At 40.2% G+C, this 18591-nt stretch overlaps 1 protein-coding gene across 7 annotated transcripts in view; it reads left to right on the top strand.

Annotated features, from left to right (window-relative positions):
* Nucleotides 1–13339, top strand: part of Utrn (utrophin) — a 498374-nt gene extending 485035 nt beyond the window's left edge. For all 7 annotated transcript variants that reach the window (XM_038338349.1, XM_038338350.1, XM_038338351.1 and 4 more), the window contains 4 exons: nucleotides 995–1103; nucleotides 2522–2614; nucleotides 8202–8224; nucleotides 12752–13339. In XM_038338349.1, the coding sequence (XP_038194277.1) occupies nucleotides 995–1103; nucleotides 2522–2614; nucleotides 8202–8224; nucleotides 12752–12760 (234 nt within the window). In that variant the 3' untranslated portion in view covers nucleotides 12761–13339. The remainder of the gene's footprint in view (nucleotides 1–994; nucleotides 1104–2521; nucleotides 2615–8201; nucleotides 8225–12751) is intronic.
* Nucleotides 13340–18591: the final 5252 nt, after the last annotated feature.

Below are 18591 nucleotides of genomic sequence, written 5' to 3'. Positions count from 1 at the left end.
ACTCCCTCCATCCTATTAGACCGAGAACCTAATGGCTCATATCCTTTCAGAATTACACAGTAATGCTTTCGGAGAGGGCCAATATCCAAGTGACTCAGACTGTCCCGGTCTATGAAGCTCTTTTCTTTTTGTAACGATTTAGCATGAGTGCCAGAAGTAGAGGGGGAGTTTAACTCAATATAAACAGGGGAAACTACCAGACTTCAACTAATGGAGACTTAATGGAAAATCTGCATTAGAAAAGTAACTTCTGTATTCCCATACGCTAGATTCTGTTTGACCATATATGTACTTATCAGCCCAGCAGTCACCAGTTCAAAAATATGCACAGGAGCTGTTAGGGAGGGTTTGCCCTGTGTCGGCTGTGAAAATAGCTTTAGAAAGACTCATCCATCACTCTGCTGACAACATTCTACGACAAGGCTGTGACCGCTAAAGCTTTTAGCACAGCTTCCTCTTGACTCGGAGTACACACTATGTTAACACCGAAGTAGTTTAGACACACGAAATCCGTGACACAGAAGGGTCTGTGGTTTACCTGGAACTATATCGCTTCTGAGCTGGACTCCGGGTTCAAGCTGCCGAGTACAAAACCACTCTGATAAATTCTCTCCCCAGGTCACCTCTGAAGGGAGCAGTTTCGAAAGCTAGTACATCTGCCGTTTTAGAATGCCGATGCTAGTTTCTGGAAGGTAAACCCGACCTTCTAAGTTCACTAGGTTGACGTAAAAATGATGCGGAATTTGAGAGATGAAAATAGTAGAAACAAGAAATCCTGCAGCTTAATCCAATCAGTTCTTCAGAGGAAAAAAGAAGGAAAGAGCCCGGGTTGGCAAGCTCTGACCCAGTCGATGCTACCATGCCCTGAAATCACCCAAAGACAAAGACAAGCACTTGTTTAGGCTCAGTTGCCCATGACGGGGACTGGGGGAGGAATTCTGCTCCCTCTAGGTTATGCGAGTATTTCTTACTTGAGCTTCCTCTGTGATTTCAGCCTGAATCCGATTCCCGAATCAACGGTGTCTCCCCGTGGGCTTCGCCACAGCATTCTGCACTGAGCTACTCCCTTGACCCTGACCCAGGCCCACAGTTCCACCAGGCAGGTGGGTGTCCCTGAAGCAAAGCCACTGCACACAGTCTGGTTTGGACGTAGCCATCTTTTTGGTTTTTGGTCTGTTAGCATTCTTACATCTGGCTCTTTTAAGCATAAAACATTATTCTCTTTTAGTCTGAACTGAATGTAGAGCCATTTTAATAATATCAAAACCACTTTAGTTATAATGTGCTTGTTTATAAAATGTGTAGGCGTGGATCCAATTTTGGTGAATGATGAAAAATGTTCTTTTCATTTGAAATAAGCAAGAAATTAGTGTTTTCTGCTTTGAGAATTGTGTGTGTGTGTGTGTGTGTGTGTGTGTGGTGGCATTGTAGGTACATATATGTGTGAAGATGCTCCCTGGAGACAGAAGAAGCCATCAGTATCCAGCTCTCAGTCTCTACTTTATTCTTTGAGGCAAAGTCTCTCGCTAAACATGGAGCCAGGGTGACCAGCAAGCCACGACAATCTTTCTGTCTCAGCTCATCTCACACACACAATCCTCCTACTCTCCCACCCCACCCCCACATCACTAAGGGTTATATGCACACATGATCACAGCCAGCTTTTGAGGTAGTCTGGTATCCAAACTCACGTCCTTAGGCCCATATAACAGGCGCTCTTACCTAGTGAGCCATCTCTTTCCTTCCTGAGAAAGATTAGTTACAATATATTATTTCTTTACAAGTTTTACATTTGAACACCTCCCAAACCTGCTGCTGAAGAATGTCATCAAACATGGTTCTCTTTCCTTTATCCCTCCCAGTTACAGTGGACATTGTTCTGTCTGCCATCTAAGGCAGAAGGACCACCAACACCATCAGCCACAATGGGGATCTCTCCCTGACAGTTTTGTTAAAAACACTATTTTGGTTTCAGTCCTAGAATAAAATACATATCAAAGCACAAAGTGCTATAGAGCATAGATTTCTTTTACATCAAGATAAAACAGCCTCTGATAAAAGCTGCAAAATAAAAATGAAAGAAGAAAGAAATTGGTAGAATATTTTTATGTGCGAAATAATGGGTCTTCAATTAATGTGCTGGCATCACATCCACTGCTACTTATTTTTCGGTTTTATACTTGAGCATATAAATTTACCCGCACAAACATAGAATACATGTTTAACTATATAAAAGGCTGTTGCTGGGGCTGAGGATATACGTCAATGATAGAGTGGTTCCCTAGCTTTTTTAAAGACCTGAGGACAGACCCCTGTATGCCTCTTCATACTGTGTATGTATATGTGTGTGTAGTGTACACGTCAGATGAACACAGATGTTTCTCCTATTTCCCTCTGAACTTGTTCTTTTCAATGAGAATTCCTATCCCATTAATATTTTGAGGGCTGTTTGCAATATTTTCACCAGGTCGAAGGATGGGCATTAATTTCAAGCTCCTTGCTTTTCCTGTCTGTGTTGCAGCATCTGAGGACCTGCTGGCCCCGCCTCACGACACCAGCACGGACCTTACAGAGGTGATGGAGCAGATCGACAGCACATTCCCCTCTTGCAGCGGTGAGTAGGAGCAACTGTGCCACCACCGCGATGTCTTTCTCTTTCTCCCCACGCCACCCTCTGTCTTCTTTGGTTTGATAGCAAAAGACAGCGTTAGGAGCAAGATTACAGGCTATTTTGAAGTGATGCCGGTCTATATGCTTGCCGACAGAGAAAATGAAGCCACACAGAGATGCCAGACAGATCCTGAGTTTCAGTGAGAGCGTGATTCTGCTCTTGGAGATTTTCCCACATGGCTCATAAGAGACTAAATAAAGTCCAGTAGAACAATGCCTGTTTTTAGGACAAAACTTCCCTAACGTGCAGGCTATCAGAAACTTGGCTTACTTCAAAGAATATCAGGTAGCACGAAAGTAACCTTTCTAAGGTAACTCCCTAACTTCCTGGAGATCGTCAGATATCTTCATAGTCAGGATCAGAAAAGAATTATTTCTGACTTTCCCTCCCCTTTTGAAGATTTCCCCCACCCCCAAAAAATAAAATAATCATTGTGTAAAAGCCAAACGATTCGCAGGGTCAAATGAGTCTGAAATCTCCATGTGAACAGCCAAGAGCCAGAAAGTCACCCAGTGAGAACCCTCCAAATCCCAGGGGAAATTACGTAATGATTTTAATCGACTGAATTTTTTTTAAGTGGTTTCTTTCTGGCTCCTGGCCACCTTGCAGGCTCTGCGAGGCTCTCACCTTCGAGACCTCTGTGGTCTCTCAGCTCAGCATCAGTCTACTTGGGTCCATAACCACACCACTTTAAGGTCACGGTTTCCAATACCTTGAAAGATATGAATGTATCACTTAGGATTCAGGGGTGAGCCTCTCAGGCTGGTGTGAAAGCCAGCCAGTCAGGAAACTAAGATTTCTGTAGAAATCTCAGGCTTTCCTTTCACTGTTTTCTGTCCATGCCATAGAAAATTCCATCCCAAGTGAGAGAAAAATTTATCAGTTATTGGTACTATAGATGAACATGTTAAATCTGCTGTTAATTGTAGTTCACGGTTGAATTCCATTTGAGAAGGTTTTGTTCTAACTTACGTATCATTCAGCGGCTAGGAAAAAAACCTGTCATTTTTTTATGAGTTAGAGTTTCAAAATTAAAATTTCTGAAAACCTATTTTTTAGTTCTGCTTCCACCTAAATACATTCCTCCCTTGAATAACAACTTCTGTAAACTGAATTCTATTCAGAAGTTTTTATTTAAATGTCATGCTGGACCCTTTCAATTTAAAAATCTGCTGACAGCGAAGTCAGAGCGTGAAATGTGCTTAAAGCTATGCTTTGTAGTAAATACAAACTGTGTGATTTCTGTATTGACAACGCTGTGCCACACGTTCGAGGTTTTTATTTTCCAAGTTTCTTTTCCTAAAGCATTTCTAAATCTTTCCCAAAGCACATTCTGATACATATATTTAATTTTAAAACTGTTCATCTCTGCCTTGCTTAAAACAGAATATAATGAAAAATAAAAAAAATATTACTATAAAATAACACTGAATTTTCAGACATAAATGTTGCTGCCTCATGTTCTGACCCTTGATAAAGAGATATAATTCCCATTGGCTGGAGATAAGATGAACTGTTCTTGATGATTGGTTCCTGAGATGAGGTTTAGACTCTATGGAGACCACACTGCAGAGGAGAAACCCTTCCCCTGCCTTAGGACCTCTTTATTTATGACATCATCTACCTGTGACATCATCCGCAATGCTCACAGGGTAATTTATAGAGGTTTGCAGGTAATTCAAGAGGAAGCTGTTGGTATTCTCCTTAAGTTTGTACATCCAACAGTCTTTATAATATTGAAATTGTCTGTGGATGAGCAATCTTAGACATGCATGTTATTATAAAAAATTCAGGTACCTCTTACATAAGAAATGGTACATGGTATGTTTTAGAATCCTGTGGAATTTGCATGCTATTTTTTTACATCTGAAAATGGCATTATTTGTTCATTTTTATTACTTATAGTCATAGTTTTTGAATGACATAAAAATCTCCAAGGTAGGGAATTCTTTCCATTTCTGAAAAAGGGCTTCATTGTCTCATTTATAAAATTGATGCATATTTCAGATTTTTACCTAAATTTATTAACAAATTGGTACAGAATCAATTAGTACGTGGTATAGACCTGGTGCCTAATACATGCTTCCAGACCGACATAGTCAGTGGTTTACTGGGATGGTCGTGTTTCTAGCTGGAGAGGTTTAATGCTTGAAATTTCCTAGATAGCACTTAGCAAGGTTTTGCAGGATTCATTAGCTTTAATGCTCCTTTTAAATTGCTCAGTTAGCAAATATTTCATTAAGGCTTTGCAACTCCCAAAGCTTGCTGACCACCTTTGGAAGTTTATCTAAATAAATAGGATTGGCACCCTCTCAATGCCAAAATGATCTCCCGAGTTTCTGTAACTAAGGAGAACTTTCAAATTGCTTGTAGCCAGTGTGTGATGGATGAATTGATTTGCATGTTAATCTTGACTCTTGATCCTTTGTGGATTAGAAAATTTGCATGGCTACAAATGAATTTCCACTCGTGGCAATTTCAGAATTGAAATGAGAGTCTGTATTCATAAATCCTAATTGTATGGATTGCTTGCTTTAGCATATCTTTTAAAACCATGTCTACATGGTTGTAAGACTTTAAAATTCTTACATTTTATATTAATATCTTTGAATTGTGATTTTTTAAAATGAGATTGCATCTCAGGGCAAAGAGGCAGGCATCGCCCATCTCATCCCGAATTAATGAATGGGATTTAATTTGTGCTGACAATTAGCCAATCATGTAGTAAAAATTGTACTAAAGACTTTAACCATTTCTTTGTAAGCACAGTATAGTTTTCTTATGTTGTTTCTTAGTTTTCTTATGTTCTTATGAAATATTTGTAGTAAGTTGAGTAACTTCTTGCTGCTAGAACCAATGCATTTAGAATTATTCTTCTAATAGGCACATTTCCATTGTGACTTGCCTACATGTGTCAAGTTTGAATGGTATACATCAAAAACTCAAAACTTATAAAATTGCACTGGTTTCCTAATTTTCTTTTATTAAGGGGATCTTATTAAAGAGATCACCTACAGCTTTTATTTGTTTGAAGAAAGAAAGACAAAATGGATTAGTTTTCGTCAAGGGTTTGACTAATATATATTAATTATTTAAGAAATAAGCATGCTATCTTTCAGATAGAATATGTATGTAACATGTCTTTCTTAACAATTCAGCTCGACTGTTCCGGGGGATAGCTCACGTACTTATTCACGTCCACTCTTTTTTTCTCTCTCAATAGGATAGGATATACCTTATAGGATGAGATATACCTTTTAGGATGGGATATACCTTTAGGATGGGATTTACCTTATAGGATGGGATATACCTTATAGGACTAGGCTTGTTTTAGCCTGGTTCTTCTCCCAAATAGTAGGGCACACATTTTCCATTTTCCCTTTTATTGCTCATTCTGGCTGCCTAGACCTGAAATAATCACACAGAAACTATATTAATTACAGTACTGTTTAGCCAATAGCTTAAGTGTATTTCTAGCTAGCTCTTACATTAGAAATTAACCCATTTTTATTATTCTGTGTATTAGCACGAGGCTCATTTACTGGCAAGCTTCTGGGGCTTCTGGCTCCTTCGGCGGCTACATGGCATCTCCCTGACTCCACCTACTCTCTCTATATATCAGATTTCCCGCCTGGCTATATTGTGCCCTGCTATAAGCCCCAAACTGCTTCTTTAATAACCAATAGTAATAAACCATATTCACAGCATACAGAGGGGAACCCTACATCAGAGAGGTACCCCTCTCACTTTCCCGTTTTTTCTCACAATGACCCAGTATGGGTCAGTGGTGTCCTTTCTTCCTTAAAAGCAAAAACAAAACAAAATAAAACAGGAAAATGAGAGATTGAAAATATGCTATGTGATTAGAGACACTCCCCATTTGGCCAGAAATAAATATTGCCATTATTAGAAAGCAAATCTCCTCCTTTCTTTTTCCCTAGGTTGAGTATGATTCTGCAGTGCAAGTATCAGATATTAGCAAGCGTAGAGGACACAGTCAATGGCCTGTAAAGCACAAATGTGAAACAGTGAGATTTTAGTTACTGTTCAGAAAAAATATGGGTCCTGAGTCATGTCTCTGGCATTGGAAGGAAGTAAATATCCTACCCAGAAGGCTATAGGACTCCTATAAGGTTACTGTGTGAGCATCTTTTTGTAGGGGACATCCATCTAGATTTTCTCAGGAAGAGCTACTTAGTCTAAGATTTTTTTAAAAACATTTGTTGTTCTTATTTTACATGTATGGGTGTTTTGCTTGCTTGTATGTCTTTATTATGTATATGCGATGCCAATGGAGGCTAAAGGAGTCAGATCCTCCAAACTGCAGACGCAGCCTACTGTGTGTTGTAGTATGGGTACTAGCAGTCGGTACTCTTGAACAGCTGAGCCAAGCATCTCTACAGCCCTGGGATCTTTTAAAATAGCATAAAGCAGCAGTTTTCAGCTTGTGGGTCGAGACCCCTTTGGGGGTCACATATCATATGTCATACATATTAGATATTTATATTACCATTCATAATAGTAACAAAATTATAGTGATGAAGTAGCAATGAAAGTAATTTTATGGTTGAGGGTCACCACAACGCAGGGAACTTTATTAAAGGCTCACAGCATTAGGAAGGGTGAGAACCACTGGAAACCTGTCTAAAATGTAAATGCAGATAGTGGTCTTTTGGTCATTACTGTTCTCCTTCAGAGGGTTGCTGAACTGCTCTGTAATCAGCTCTGTCTTCTAGACTGCACTCTGTGTAATCTTATCTGAATTTTTTAAATGGAGATCACAAGAACAAGGAACATGAGGGTAATCTTAGTGAAAAATGAGGCTGGCAATGCACAGAGCTAGAAGATACTCAATGGTGCCAGCTCTCGTTAAGCCCACAACATCAGCTTCTCTGGGGAGGGCTCCATCACAAGGAAGACACTGAAGGATAGTTGGGCACCCTAGTGTAACTTCTGTGCTCTTACCTAAACCCATGTAAGGAAATCTTATTGATCTCAGTCTAGAGGACTGCTGAAGAATAGACCAGCCCTTTTTTCATTGATGCAAACATATACCCAGTGTCTTGCCACATCTTCCTGACAAGAGCGAGCAGAAAATACTATTTGCCTCTAAGGACTCTTTTGGTCAGAATTGAGTCAACACAATCTATAGATCTCCTCAGTATTTATTATACATAAGCCAAAAAATAATTGGCACAGTTTTAAGATTTTTTTTTATAAAACTAAGAGCTTCCTGAATGTTTCAATACATATGTTTTTAAAGGGCTAGCATATATTTTGTATAATGTTTTGTAGAATGCCTGTATTTTAAATCCCATGGATTATGAGACACTTACTGGGGAAACTAGCCTGGCTTAGAGCATTTAGCCAGTGGGTGGGGGAGGCTGGCCCCTACTTCTTGCTAGCATCCCTGTGAGGACAGAACTGTTTTCTCATTCTGAAGAGCTTTCCACAAATTTGCATGCATGAGAAGGGAAGCCACAAAGCAACAGCAAAGCCCTCAATTGATTTCTTCTATTTTCTCTTTCAGCCAATGTCCCCAGCAGGCCTCAGGTAAGTGCTAATGGCCCAATTGACTCTACTGTCTTGATTCCGACCTAGAGTAAGCACATTCACCACTGTTAATTTAGTCCTTCTTCATTCTCCATATATATGAGTAAATCCACTTGGTGTTTAAGTGTTACTTGATTCAATACAATAGAAGATGTTGGGCAGGGAAATGGGATTCCCCAGTCACATTCTGCCAGGTACCCAAAGCACCCATGCTGGCTCTCTACGCTCACTCCATGCTACCTACTATATAAAGTCACTCGGTGTAGATTTGACTGACCTTTCATCTAATATGTCTACTTAGGGTCCCTGTCACTGAACACTGACTTTAAAATGTGTCTGGTCCCACAAGGATAATACAGAGATCAGTACTCCAATGAAGGGGAAGTTGCAGTTTTTAATTATTATTTAAAAATATATATTGAGCTCTTCTAGAAGCTGGAAACTACTAGGTATCAGTTTTGTTTCTTAGGAGGAACTGTTAGCTACAATATACCACAGCGGCACAGCAAATCTTTGTAGAAGCTTTTCTTCCTTAAATTTATTAGTCTTTTCAAAACATTGAGCATTGTCTCATCTTACTGGCAAGCAGAGCTGGGGTCTTGGCTAGAAGACAGGTATCTGTAAAGCCGCCTTGTGATGCAGTAGGCATCTTCCTCTGATGCCCTCTGGCATCTTCCTCTGATGCCCTCTGCTGTCCTGATAAGTTGGAAGCACGGACTTTAAAGGGAAGTGAGACAGCAGAGGGTGAGTTTGAGGTGTAAGGAGAGATGGGAAGGTGTGCTCACCTGCAGAGGAGCAGACACACCCGGAATCAGAGCGTGACTAAGACGGCTGTTAAGGAACACCTCTTTGTGTGCCAGCCGTCCCTATGGTCATGTTGACCTCTCGCCACAATGATGTTCATAAGCAAAACCAGCAGAGGTGACTAGTTTTGCCTTAACCTGTGTTGGAAAGTTGAAGGTGTTAAGCCGCTGAGTACAGTTGTTTAAGAGGAACGGCAAAGAATTGATGTTAAGGATTGAAGCAGAGTCTTGAGTTCAATTGTGAGGGAAGTGAGGTCATGGTCTGGGCAAAGACGGGAGAAGAGTGGCAATGATCCACGTCTCATGATCCACGTCTCATGCTGTCAGAAGATGGGCGACGTTACCATCCTAGCGGAAGTCAGATGAAGTCAGATACGGTCAGAGAGGGTGTGATGGTAGAGGGGCCATCAGTGAAGGTAATGGCTGGATCTGGACATCTGTGCGAATGGCTAAAAATGGTAGAGCGTGGGATCCTTGACAGATAGGCCAGAGTATTGGCCTAATCATGCTCTTGGGTGTTGAAACCCTTAAGCTTTACAAACAGCCTCAAATTGGGTGATACTGAGATCTTTGCTCCCTGAGAAATGAATGAGCATGGCTGAAGGGGCCAGCAGATGACTGCAAAATGGATTGCTGTGGTCTGAGGAGATGAAATTCAAATAAGCATTTTTATGGAGAAGAGAAGGATGTTAACCCTGAATACCTCTATAAGGCCTGGTAAGAGGCCAAGGGTGGTGTGGATCAGCATGGAGGAAAGAGTTACAGGGGATCTTACAGACTATCCAGATGCTGTGTCTTTAAGAAGAGCTGGATGCTGATTCAAGCCAGTAAGGAAAGACGTGTCCTTGGATGAGTAGAGGCTGTGGACTTCTTTGGTGATGGACCATGTGACCCAGAGAGCACACAGAAGGATAGATTGAACTAGTGGGGGCAGAACATGGAGACACATCTAGGAGTACGAAGATCTCTATATGGTACAGAACAGAGGGCATGGAAGGGTAAACAGGAATCAGGGGTATCTATATAGCAGAACTGAGAAAAAGGCCTAAGGTTCGGTTCTGATGGCTCCATGGGGGGGGGGGGGGTCATGACTGTAGAGATGGAGGTCACGAAGGGTGAGGGAATCTTTTCAGTCCTCAGACCCATTATGGCACAAGGCATAGGACTTGAAGCAGAGAGTGAACTTGGAGACCTTCTGCTTCGGTATTATATTTGAAGAAATTGTGTAGAATAAGATCTATATTGTTCCTTGGTAGGTACAGGAAACATAGGACTCCTTCCAGAGGTCTCTTTCTTCTCTGCCTTCCATCCTCTGTTGACCAAGGTTTCTGTCCCACCAGGTCCCACATCTGTTTAGTCCCAAATAAGCACACAGAGGCCTATATTAATTATAAACTGATTGGCCTATTAGCTCAGGCTTTTTATTAACTCTTATAACTTATATTAGCCCATAATTCTTGTCGGTGTTAGCCATGTGGCTAGGTACCTTTTTTCAGTAAGGCAGTTACATCTTGCTTCCTCTGTGTCTGGATGATGAGTACAGACTGACCTTTCCTCTTCCCAGAATTCTCCTGTTCTCATTGCCCCACCTCTGCTTCCTGTCTGGCTACTGGCCAATCAGCATTTTATTAAACAAATACAAGAAACAAATCTTTACAGTGTAAAACCATTGTCCCACAGCAATCCTCTACTTTTTGTTCTTTTCCTTGTGGAATTTTCCATACCCTGGGACAAGTGGAAAGTCATCAAAGGTTTCTGTTGTCACCTGGATGCCGTCCTATATGTTTATTTGTAGAATTATATGTTTAGATTGCTTTTTGGTGACTGAGTTCTGTCCTGCCCAGTGCCCGCAGTTGTTAAGTCCCAAAGAAATCACACAGAGGTCTACATTAGTTATAAACTGATTGGTCCATTAGCTCAGGCTTCTTATTAACTCTTATAACTTATATTAGCCTATTATTCTTGTCTATGTTAGCCACGTGGCTTGGTACCTTATTCAGTGGGTTAGTCACATCTTGCTTCTGTGGCTGGGTGAGGACTGCAGACCAAGCTTTTCTCTTCCCAGAATTCTCCTGTTCTTGTTGCCCTGCCTCTACTCCTGCCTGGTTGTCCCAACTGTACTTCCTGCCTGGCTACTGACCAATCAGCATTTTATTAAAATACAATTGACAGGCTACAAACCATTGTCCCACAGCACTCCCCCCCCCGTTTTTTTTTAAAAGAACAAGAACTCTGAATCTAATATCTTTTGTTTAGCTTTTTTCCTGACCATTATCATAACAACATGTAACGAGCATTCTAAACAAAGGAAAATTTCCATAGTCCATTTTTTGGGAATGTGGGTGCAGTTTTCCAGGTGACTTCCTGCTTGGTTGTCCCACCTATACTTCCTGCCTGGCCAATCAACATTTTATTAAAATACATTGACAGGCTACAAACCATTGTCCCAAAGCAGCTTTTAGAATTAATTTCCACTTTTTAGGATTCTGCTGCCTAAAAAGAAAACTGTTATACACCTACTTACTATATGCTTCCAAATCCTGAATAAGAGAATACTTGAAAGTAATTTAAATGCATTTTTCAGCAATAAATTAATACTAAAGCTTTAGTTATCAATATGAATGAATAACATATTCCCTTGCCACATGGAACTTCTCTTTATTTCTCTGTGTTCTCAAAGTACTTTGAATTAGCTAGGGTTGCAATGACCACCACATTAGAAAGGAATGAGAGCCTATGCCTGAGATAGCTTTCACACCCATTTCACCAGGAAAGGCTAACCTCAATATCTAGTAACCTAGAACCCAGTGAGACTACCATTAACATTGGCTGAGTTTTTCCTCCTTCAGACCAACAAAATGTCTAATGTAGAAGCAAGTTTGTTGGAGAAAAGGCTTGAGACAAGACTCAACAGATTTCTAGAAGACCTGGTAGTAAAAGAGCCCCTTGGGGACTTTTGTCAGGAATTAGTTTATAAATTCCCTCCAATTCCAGGGAATCAATTTCATATCAAGATCTCCCACAGAATGAGGAGCAAGGATAGATAGGCAGGGGATCATTACTAGGAGTCCCAGTAGAGCCTGCCTGATTCCATGAGGCATAGCTTCTTTTAGGCTATTCCATGTGGAGTAACTTGTTCAAAGATATCTAATTTCAACACGTTGAAAAGAGCAATTATTTGCCTTCCCCATGGAAACTCTAGTGTCACTTCCTTAGTGTGGCCTGGATTGAGAAGCATTTTCTGTTTACTGGATACCTGTGCCTATCTTAGATTATAATTCCAGTCTTCTCCTCTCTAGGACAGAGATATTGGCTTTATCAAAGTGCCCTTCCTAGTTCCCCAGGAGGGCTGAGGTATAGTCTTGGTAGGTCTGACACACACATCACTGTTACCTTCCCTAAGAAGAAGCCAGGATCTCTCAATTTTTACCCGCCTTGTTTTCTAGCCTGGGCAAGAAAAAAAAAATCTGGATACCCTGCCTCCTTTATGTTGGCATTGACTACTCTAATGAAAAGCTGACCGTGTCACTTCAGGGTGAAAGGTCCTCATCCTAGGGTGCAAAAGTCACAAGGGCAGTAGGGGTTCCCCTTTAAACGCAGCCATATGAAGTTTGGTTAGATCTGAAAGAAGCCCTCTTTTTCCCTTGAAGGACTGTCAAGTCTTCATTACCCAGACAGCCTTTTGCAAATGTTGTTCTGACCTTGGTGTTTTCCCTTGCCACAGGCAATGTGAAGCATTCATCTAGCCAACCAACATTTCCTGACCTTCAGTATTGCCCTCTTCCACAAATGCCAATTCCAAGTCCCATTCGACCTGAAGCTCCGTGGCTCTGCGACACGTGCTGTTGGCGTTGACTGTGTGTTCTACTGAGGGAATAAAACACTGACTATCCAAAGAGAAAAGGGTGTTTTGATTCTGTAATAACATATATTATTGTTTTCTTCTCCCCTTTCTATGCAACTGTAAATTAATGAACACGGAAGTTATTTGGAGGTGGTAATGCATTTGTCACTGATTTGTATAATATATATAGCCATGGGAAAGTGGGTGGGGGCTTTCTAATATGAAACTGCCTTTTTAATAAGAGAAAAATGCATAAGAATTAGACCACTCTACATTATTACATTCCTTCTGCTGTTCATGTTAATTAAACTTGTACAATAACTTCATTTATTATATGACTATTTTCCCATTATATTTTGGTTATTCATCAGCCATGACCAAATAGATTTTGTGTATTTGTTTCTAGGATTTGGCCAAATTCTTAAGTTCATATATTTGAATCAAATATGTGAAGTAAGTAGCAATTCTGGATATCCACTTAGCCCTTCAGTAACCATTGGATGGCTCCAGTAAAAATCCTGTGAACTAATTGGCAAGGTTGCTGGGTATTTCACCTCCTGCTTTTTATTCCTTTCTTGTAAGTAGATCTTGATGTCTTTATTTATTTCATCGTGCAATCTCTATGCTAAAGAAGACTGCATTGTAATAGTCTCAAAAATCATTTTACCAAAGGTTGCCATTTAAGCATATTTTCATTTTGACTCAGAAACAAAAGTTAGTACAGATCTCCTAGTACCTTCAGCCTTGGTTTCCATTGTACGGTACACAACAGATTTTTCCCATTGTGAGATGAGATCACATCATGGTCTTTAGTTCCCAAATAGACTTGTCATTGTTTTTGTATTTTCATGTCCTTTGTAAGTTTTGAAAGCCCCAGTGGTTTCATTTATGAACACATACTTAGTGCCTGTCTCATGGGAACCTTCGAGGCAAATGGACAGATGTCTCATGACCCCTCACGTGACCAGCAGCACATCTGGGAAGAATGTCAATCACAAGCCTATATTGCTTCTCCAAAATGAAATTAATGCTTAGATGATTGTTCCCCTGCCTCGACTTCTGAGTGCATTCTGCTAGATATTTGGTCGTTTTTTTCTCTCTTTTTTTTAAAAAATTTAGTATTTAATTAATTACCAACTGTAGAGAATACCAAAAATAAAATCAAAGGAAATATGTTTTGATTCAAACATATGTGCTTTTGAAACGTCAGGACATGCTAACTTTGGGTTCTCTTTTGCTGGGATCTGGCTAGCAGGAGGCTGAAAGTTGGACACTGCTATTCTTTTAGGGTTGGTTGGGTGGGTTGGGGGCAAGGGTGTCTATTTGCAGCATAGATATTTTGAGAAGAAGAAAATTGTTTTATAATAGAGGAGAGCCATGATCACCTTTCTACCTCAGAACCACCTTCCTCCATTGTGTTGGACATAGCTTTATACGCCACAGTGTGCAAAGCCTAAAGCTTTCATCAGGCCATTTCATACCCAAGAAAGCACCTATTTAAACAACCCCAACAAAAAGCTCCCTGATCTCAGAACCCCAGGTTGTAGATTTGGTGTCTTCCTTGTTCTTCCTTTGAGAAGTCATGTATTCTTTTTTTTTCTCCTGCTTGTATTTGTATGCAAAATAAGCTCTATCTGCTATTACAGAACAAGCTACACAAAACACTACATTAAACCTTCTGAATATTAAGAGGAACTATATCGCAGTAACCATAGTGAGAAATAAGTGTATTGTTCTTTTGAAGTATGTGGTAAAGAACTAATCACAGACTGTCATCTAATCTGGTTACATATTGTATTTTTCATCCAGAATAAAAGTAATTTTAACACAAAATGACTTTGCTGTTTGGCTGCGTTTGTTGATGTCATCTGATCTTTGAATGTATGTGAGGAAAGCAAACTGTAGAGAGGCTGATAAATCCACATATTTTCTGAAACTGCCTCATATACACTAAACCAGTCACATTTCACTCTTTCTCCCTCCCCCACCTCTTCTTGCACATACATATATTTATCTATTTCTCAATTTCCTATGCAAATGAAAACCTGTTGCTAGGAAAAATGAATGTTACCAGTATATCCATGAAGCCTATTGGGCTTTCATTTTTATAACTTGGTGCTACTGGTGTTTAGTTGGTCACTCTCTCAAATCCACTTTTATCATGAGACTTTGCCTCAGTTTGTTTTCTTTTGCTGTAAAGCAACACCGTTAACCAAGGCAACTTTTTAACAGAAAGCACTTAATTCAGGAATCCATGGTTCTAGAGGGTCACAATCCATGATTGTCATGGTGGGGAATATGGCAGCTGACAGTCAGGCGTGGTAGTAGAGAAGAAACTGAAATTTTATTTCTGATGGGCAGGAGAGAGAGAGAGAGAGAGAGAGAGAGAGAGAGAGAGAGAGAGAGAGAGAGAGAGAGAGAGAGAGAGAGAGAGAGAACTGGAATGGTATGGGCTTTTGAAATCTCAAAGTCCATCCCCAGTGACACACCTTCAAATCCTTCCCAAACAGTTCTACCAACTGAGAAGCAAGCACTCAACATATGACCCTATGGGGGCTATTCTCATTCAACCCACCAGAGGCTCTAAAATCATCTATTTATTGGTGCTGTTGGTTTTAACTAGTCTGCTATCAGATATAATTTGCTTCTGGAGCTCTCCAGTACAGAAGGATATCAAAAATTGTTTTACTTAACAACTCTGCAAGAATTAGAAAAATTCACCTATAATAAAAAGAGAACAGGAGCAATCCAATGCACCAGTGTTTTAAACTCTTATTCATGAAGTGTCATTCACGTTAATAATTTCTAAGGAAACCGCTGGTTTCCAGCGACTGATTGGTCACTGAAAAGAGAAGTAACAAGTAGCCTAGTTTTGTTTCTCTATTTAACCTTCACCTTATTGTATGCCATTGAAATTCTCACTATAATTTAAATGACATAGTTGCTCTTGGGATCTATTTACTCTTTGAGCAGAGTGGCTCTTCAGATACCGTTCCCATGTCATTAGTGTAAAACTTAGTGAAGATACACATAATACCATCCCCACTACTGACATCTGCGTGTTGAATGCAAAACCTGATTAACTTGATTAATCCAAAACTCCTGTTAGCTGAATGGCCTTGCTATAAGGGCTGAGTTCACACTCTCCATGTATTCATTACCTGTGATAGTCATTGTCCCATGATGTGGGTAAACTGGCAAGCATCAAATGTCACTAGCAAATGCTGGTTCCACTCAGGGGATGTGTGGTAAGGCCAATACAGGCCGACTGCAGAAACTCAGGTTTATTCTTTCATCCACTAGCCTGCTAACCTGGTCTCATACAAAGGCAGGTATGTGGAGGGTTTCAGCAAAGAAAATCACAAGGCTGGGAAAGAATAGATAACTACTCACTGGGGTAAATGGCAGAGAATTGCAGCTTCATAGCACACGATGAGTTAGGGCCATCTCATTCGCCATGCAAGTCTAGGGTGGGCAAAGCAGAGCACTCAGAACCGGGATATTAAAGTATTCTTCCTCTGACATCTTAACCCACCACCTCAGTGGAATGGAAACCAAAGGAAATAACCCCTTGCCAAGTTTTTCTGATTTATTTCTACATTGTTCTTTTTAAGTCATGCATATGACTTTGAAAATCAGCCTTTGCTGACTTGGGTGGATTAGAGGACTTCTTCTTCCTTCATACCTCACCAGAATACAGCCTGCCTGCCCGCCTGTCTATCTCCTTTTCTTTCATTTGTTGAATTCTTTTTTAAATTAATGTATATTACCTAAGAGGATTGGAGGAAAAGGAAAGAATATGATCAAAATGTAGTGTATGAATAAAATTTAAAAAGTAATAAAATTAGTGAGTATTAAGTCCCTCCAACTCAAGCTAGCAATACAACCCCAGAGAACAGGGAAACTTGGCATGTCCGTGGGAAAAAAATCTTAAGAGAAATAAAAAAGAAACTTGAGGGTGAAAACGGAATTAGAAATCACAGAGAAAAACTAGATTTAAGAATAAAGGTATTATTCTAAGCTCAGACTGAATGAAAAATTTTAGGTAGGAGAATATTTCATAGGGGCCTCCTCACTTTCCCAAGTGAATAGGGTACGCATGATGGATCTGCTCCACAGCATCCTAGGCGTGTGTTTGGAGGATTGGGACTTGCAGAAGCTTTCATCCTGGTACTTGCTGTCCTCTCAGAACCCTTTACATTGTGGCACTCTGGACTACTTACACTCTACTTGCACTTAGTTCCAGGTATTCCTTTAAAGGCAGCTTATTTGCTGGTCTTTTTTTTTTTTTTTTTTAAATTGTGTGTAGGGAATTTGGAAAATTCATTTGACATCTTGCCCTTAGCCTAGCTCTGTTCCCAGAAGTTCCAGAAGTCACAAATACTGAATTTCTAATTCTATTTGTCAAGGTTCTTCAGGAAACAGAATCAAAGTATATAAAAAAGGGGCGGAGGTAGAAAATTACTTTGAAAGATCAGTTCACACTACTATGCAGGCTGAGAAATCCTACCGTCTCGGTCTGCAAGTTGGAGGCCTGGTAGGGTGGCTTCAGTCTGAGCCCCAGGAGCTGGGGAGATGGAAAGTATATGTTCCATTTGGAGTCCCATGGCCAGGAGGCGGAAGCACCAATAGCCAGAAACAATGGAGGGTGGGTCTCCCAGCCCAAACAGAAAGACTCAGATTATCCTTCTCATTCTCATTCTACTTTAGCTCCCAGTGGACTGGCTATTCCTTACCCACACCTGTGTCGAGGTGAAGGCTTGCCATCTAGCATTTCAAATAGTAATATCTTCTAGAAATATCCTCACTGATTCCAAAATATTTTACCAGATAAGTGAGCATCTCTTAGCCTAATTACATTGATTCATGCAACTATTTCATCACACTACCTGGGACAAGTTTCTAAATTACTGTGGATTAGTACTCAATATTACTCTCTTATGACCATTCCCCCTAATGTTAAGATACTGATTTTTAAATGTTTATTGCAAATCAGTTATTTTTATCTTTTTCTGCTTTAATTTAGATAAGATAAAATTTTCACTACTTAAGCTACTGGGAAGACGTAAATCATTCTAGTATAAGCCTGGCTCAAGAAGAACTTATCAGATATCCAGGACGGCGTCATTTTTTATACTCTGACGCTTGTGAGCTGGCCTTACTCCATGGACAGCTATAAGCAGCCACACGTGTTGTGCCTGTGCCTGCAACTGTTGCATCCAGTCCCCATGTATGCTGTTCTCATCTTCCCATCTTCGCCATCTCAAACTGGTTTATCACGTCAATAATTTCAGAAGCTGTTTGTCACAAAACAAGTATGATTGCTGTATACAGTGTGCACATATTTTCAATAATAATAAATAATAAAGTGAGAGTCAGAACTGTATGATTAACTGGAGGATGCTAACCAGGCATGAGAATGCTATCTTAAAATTTCTTTATATAATTTAGACTATTACTTAAAACAAGCTAAAAAAAAAAATCCACCACTACCACCACCACCAATAGCAATAAGCCACTGTCCAAATTGCTGAACACAAAGTAAGTGGCCAGTCTCTGCCCTGGGGTGTTCTTAATCTAGCAGATAAACTCACTGCTAAGCACAATGTTTCAGTAACAGTAGTGGGAAGTGGAGGAGGCTGAGTATGTTCCTGTACAGATGTAGCTGCACTCCACACTCCCAGTCTGTTTCTGCATACAGGAATGCTGCTCTAGAAAAG

Source organism: Arvicola amphibius, chromosome 8, assembly GCF_903992535.2.
Source record: "Arvicola amphibius chromosome 8, mArvAmp1.2, whole genome shotgun sequence".
Classification (NCBI taxonomy): domain Eukaryota; kingdom Metazoa; phylum Chordata; class Mammalia; order Rodentia; family Cricetidae; genus Arvicola; species Arvicola amphibius.
This window is presented reverse-complemented; position numbering and strand designations above follow the sequence as displayed.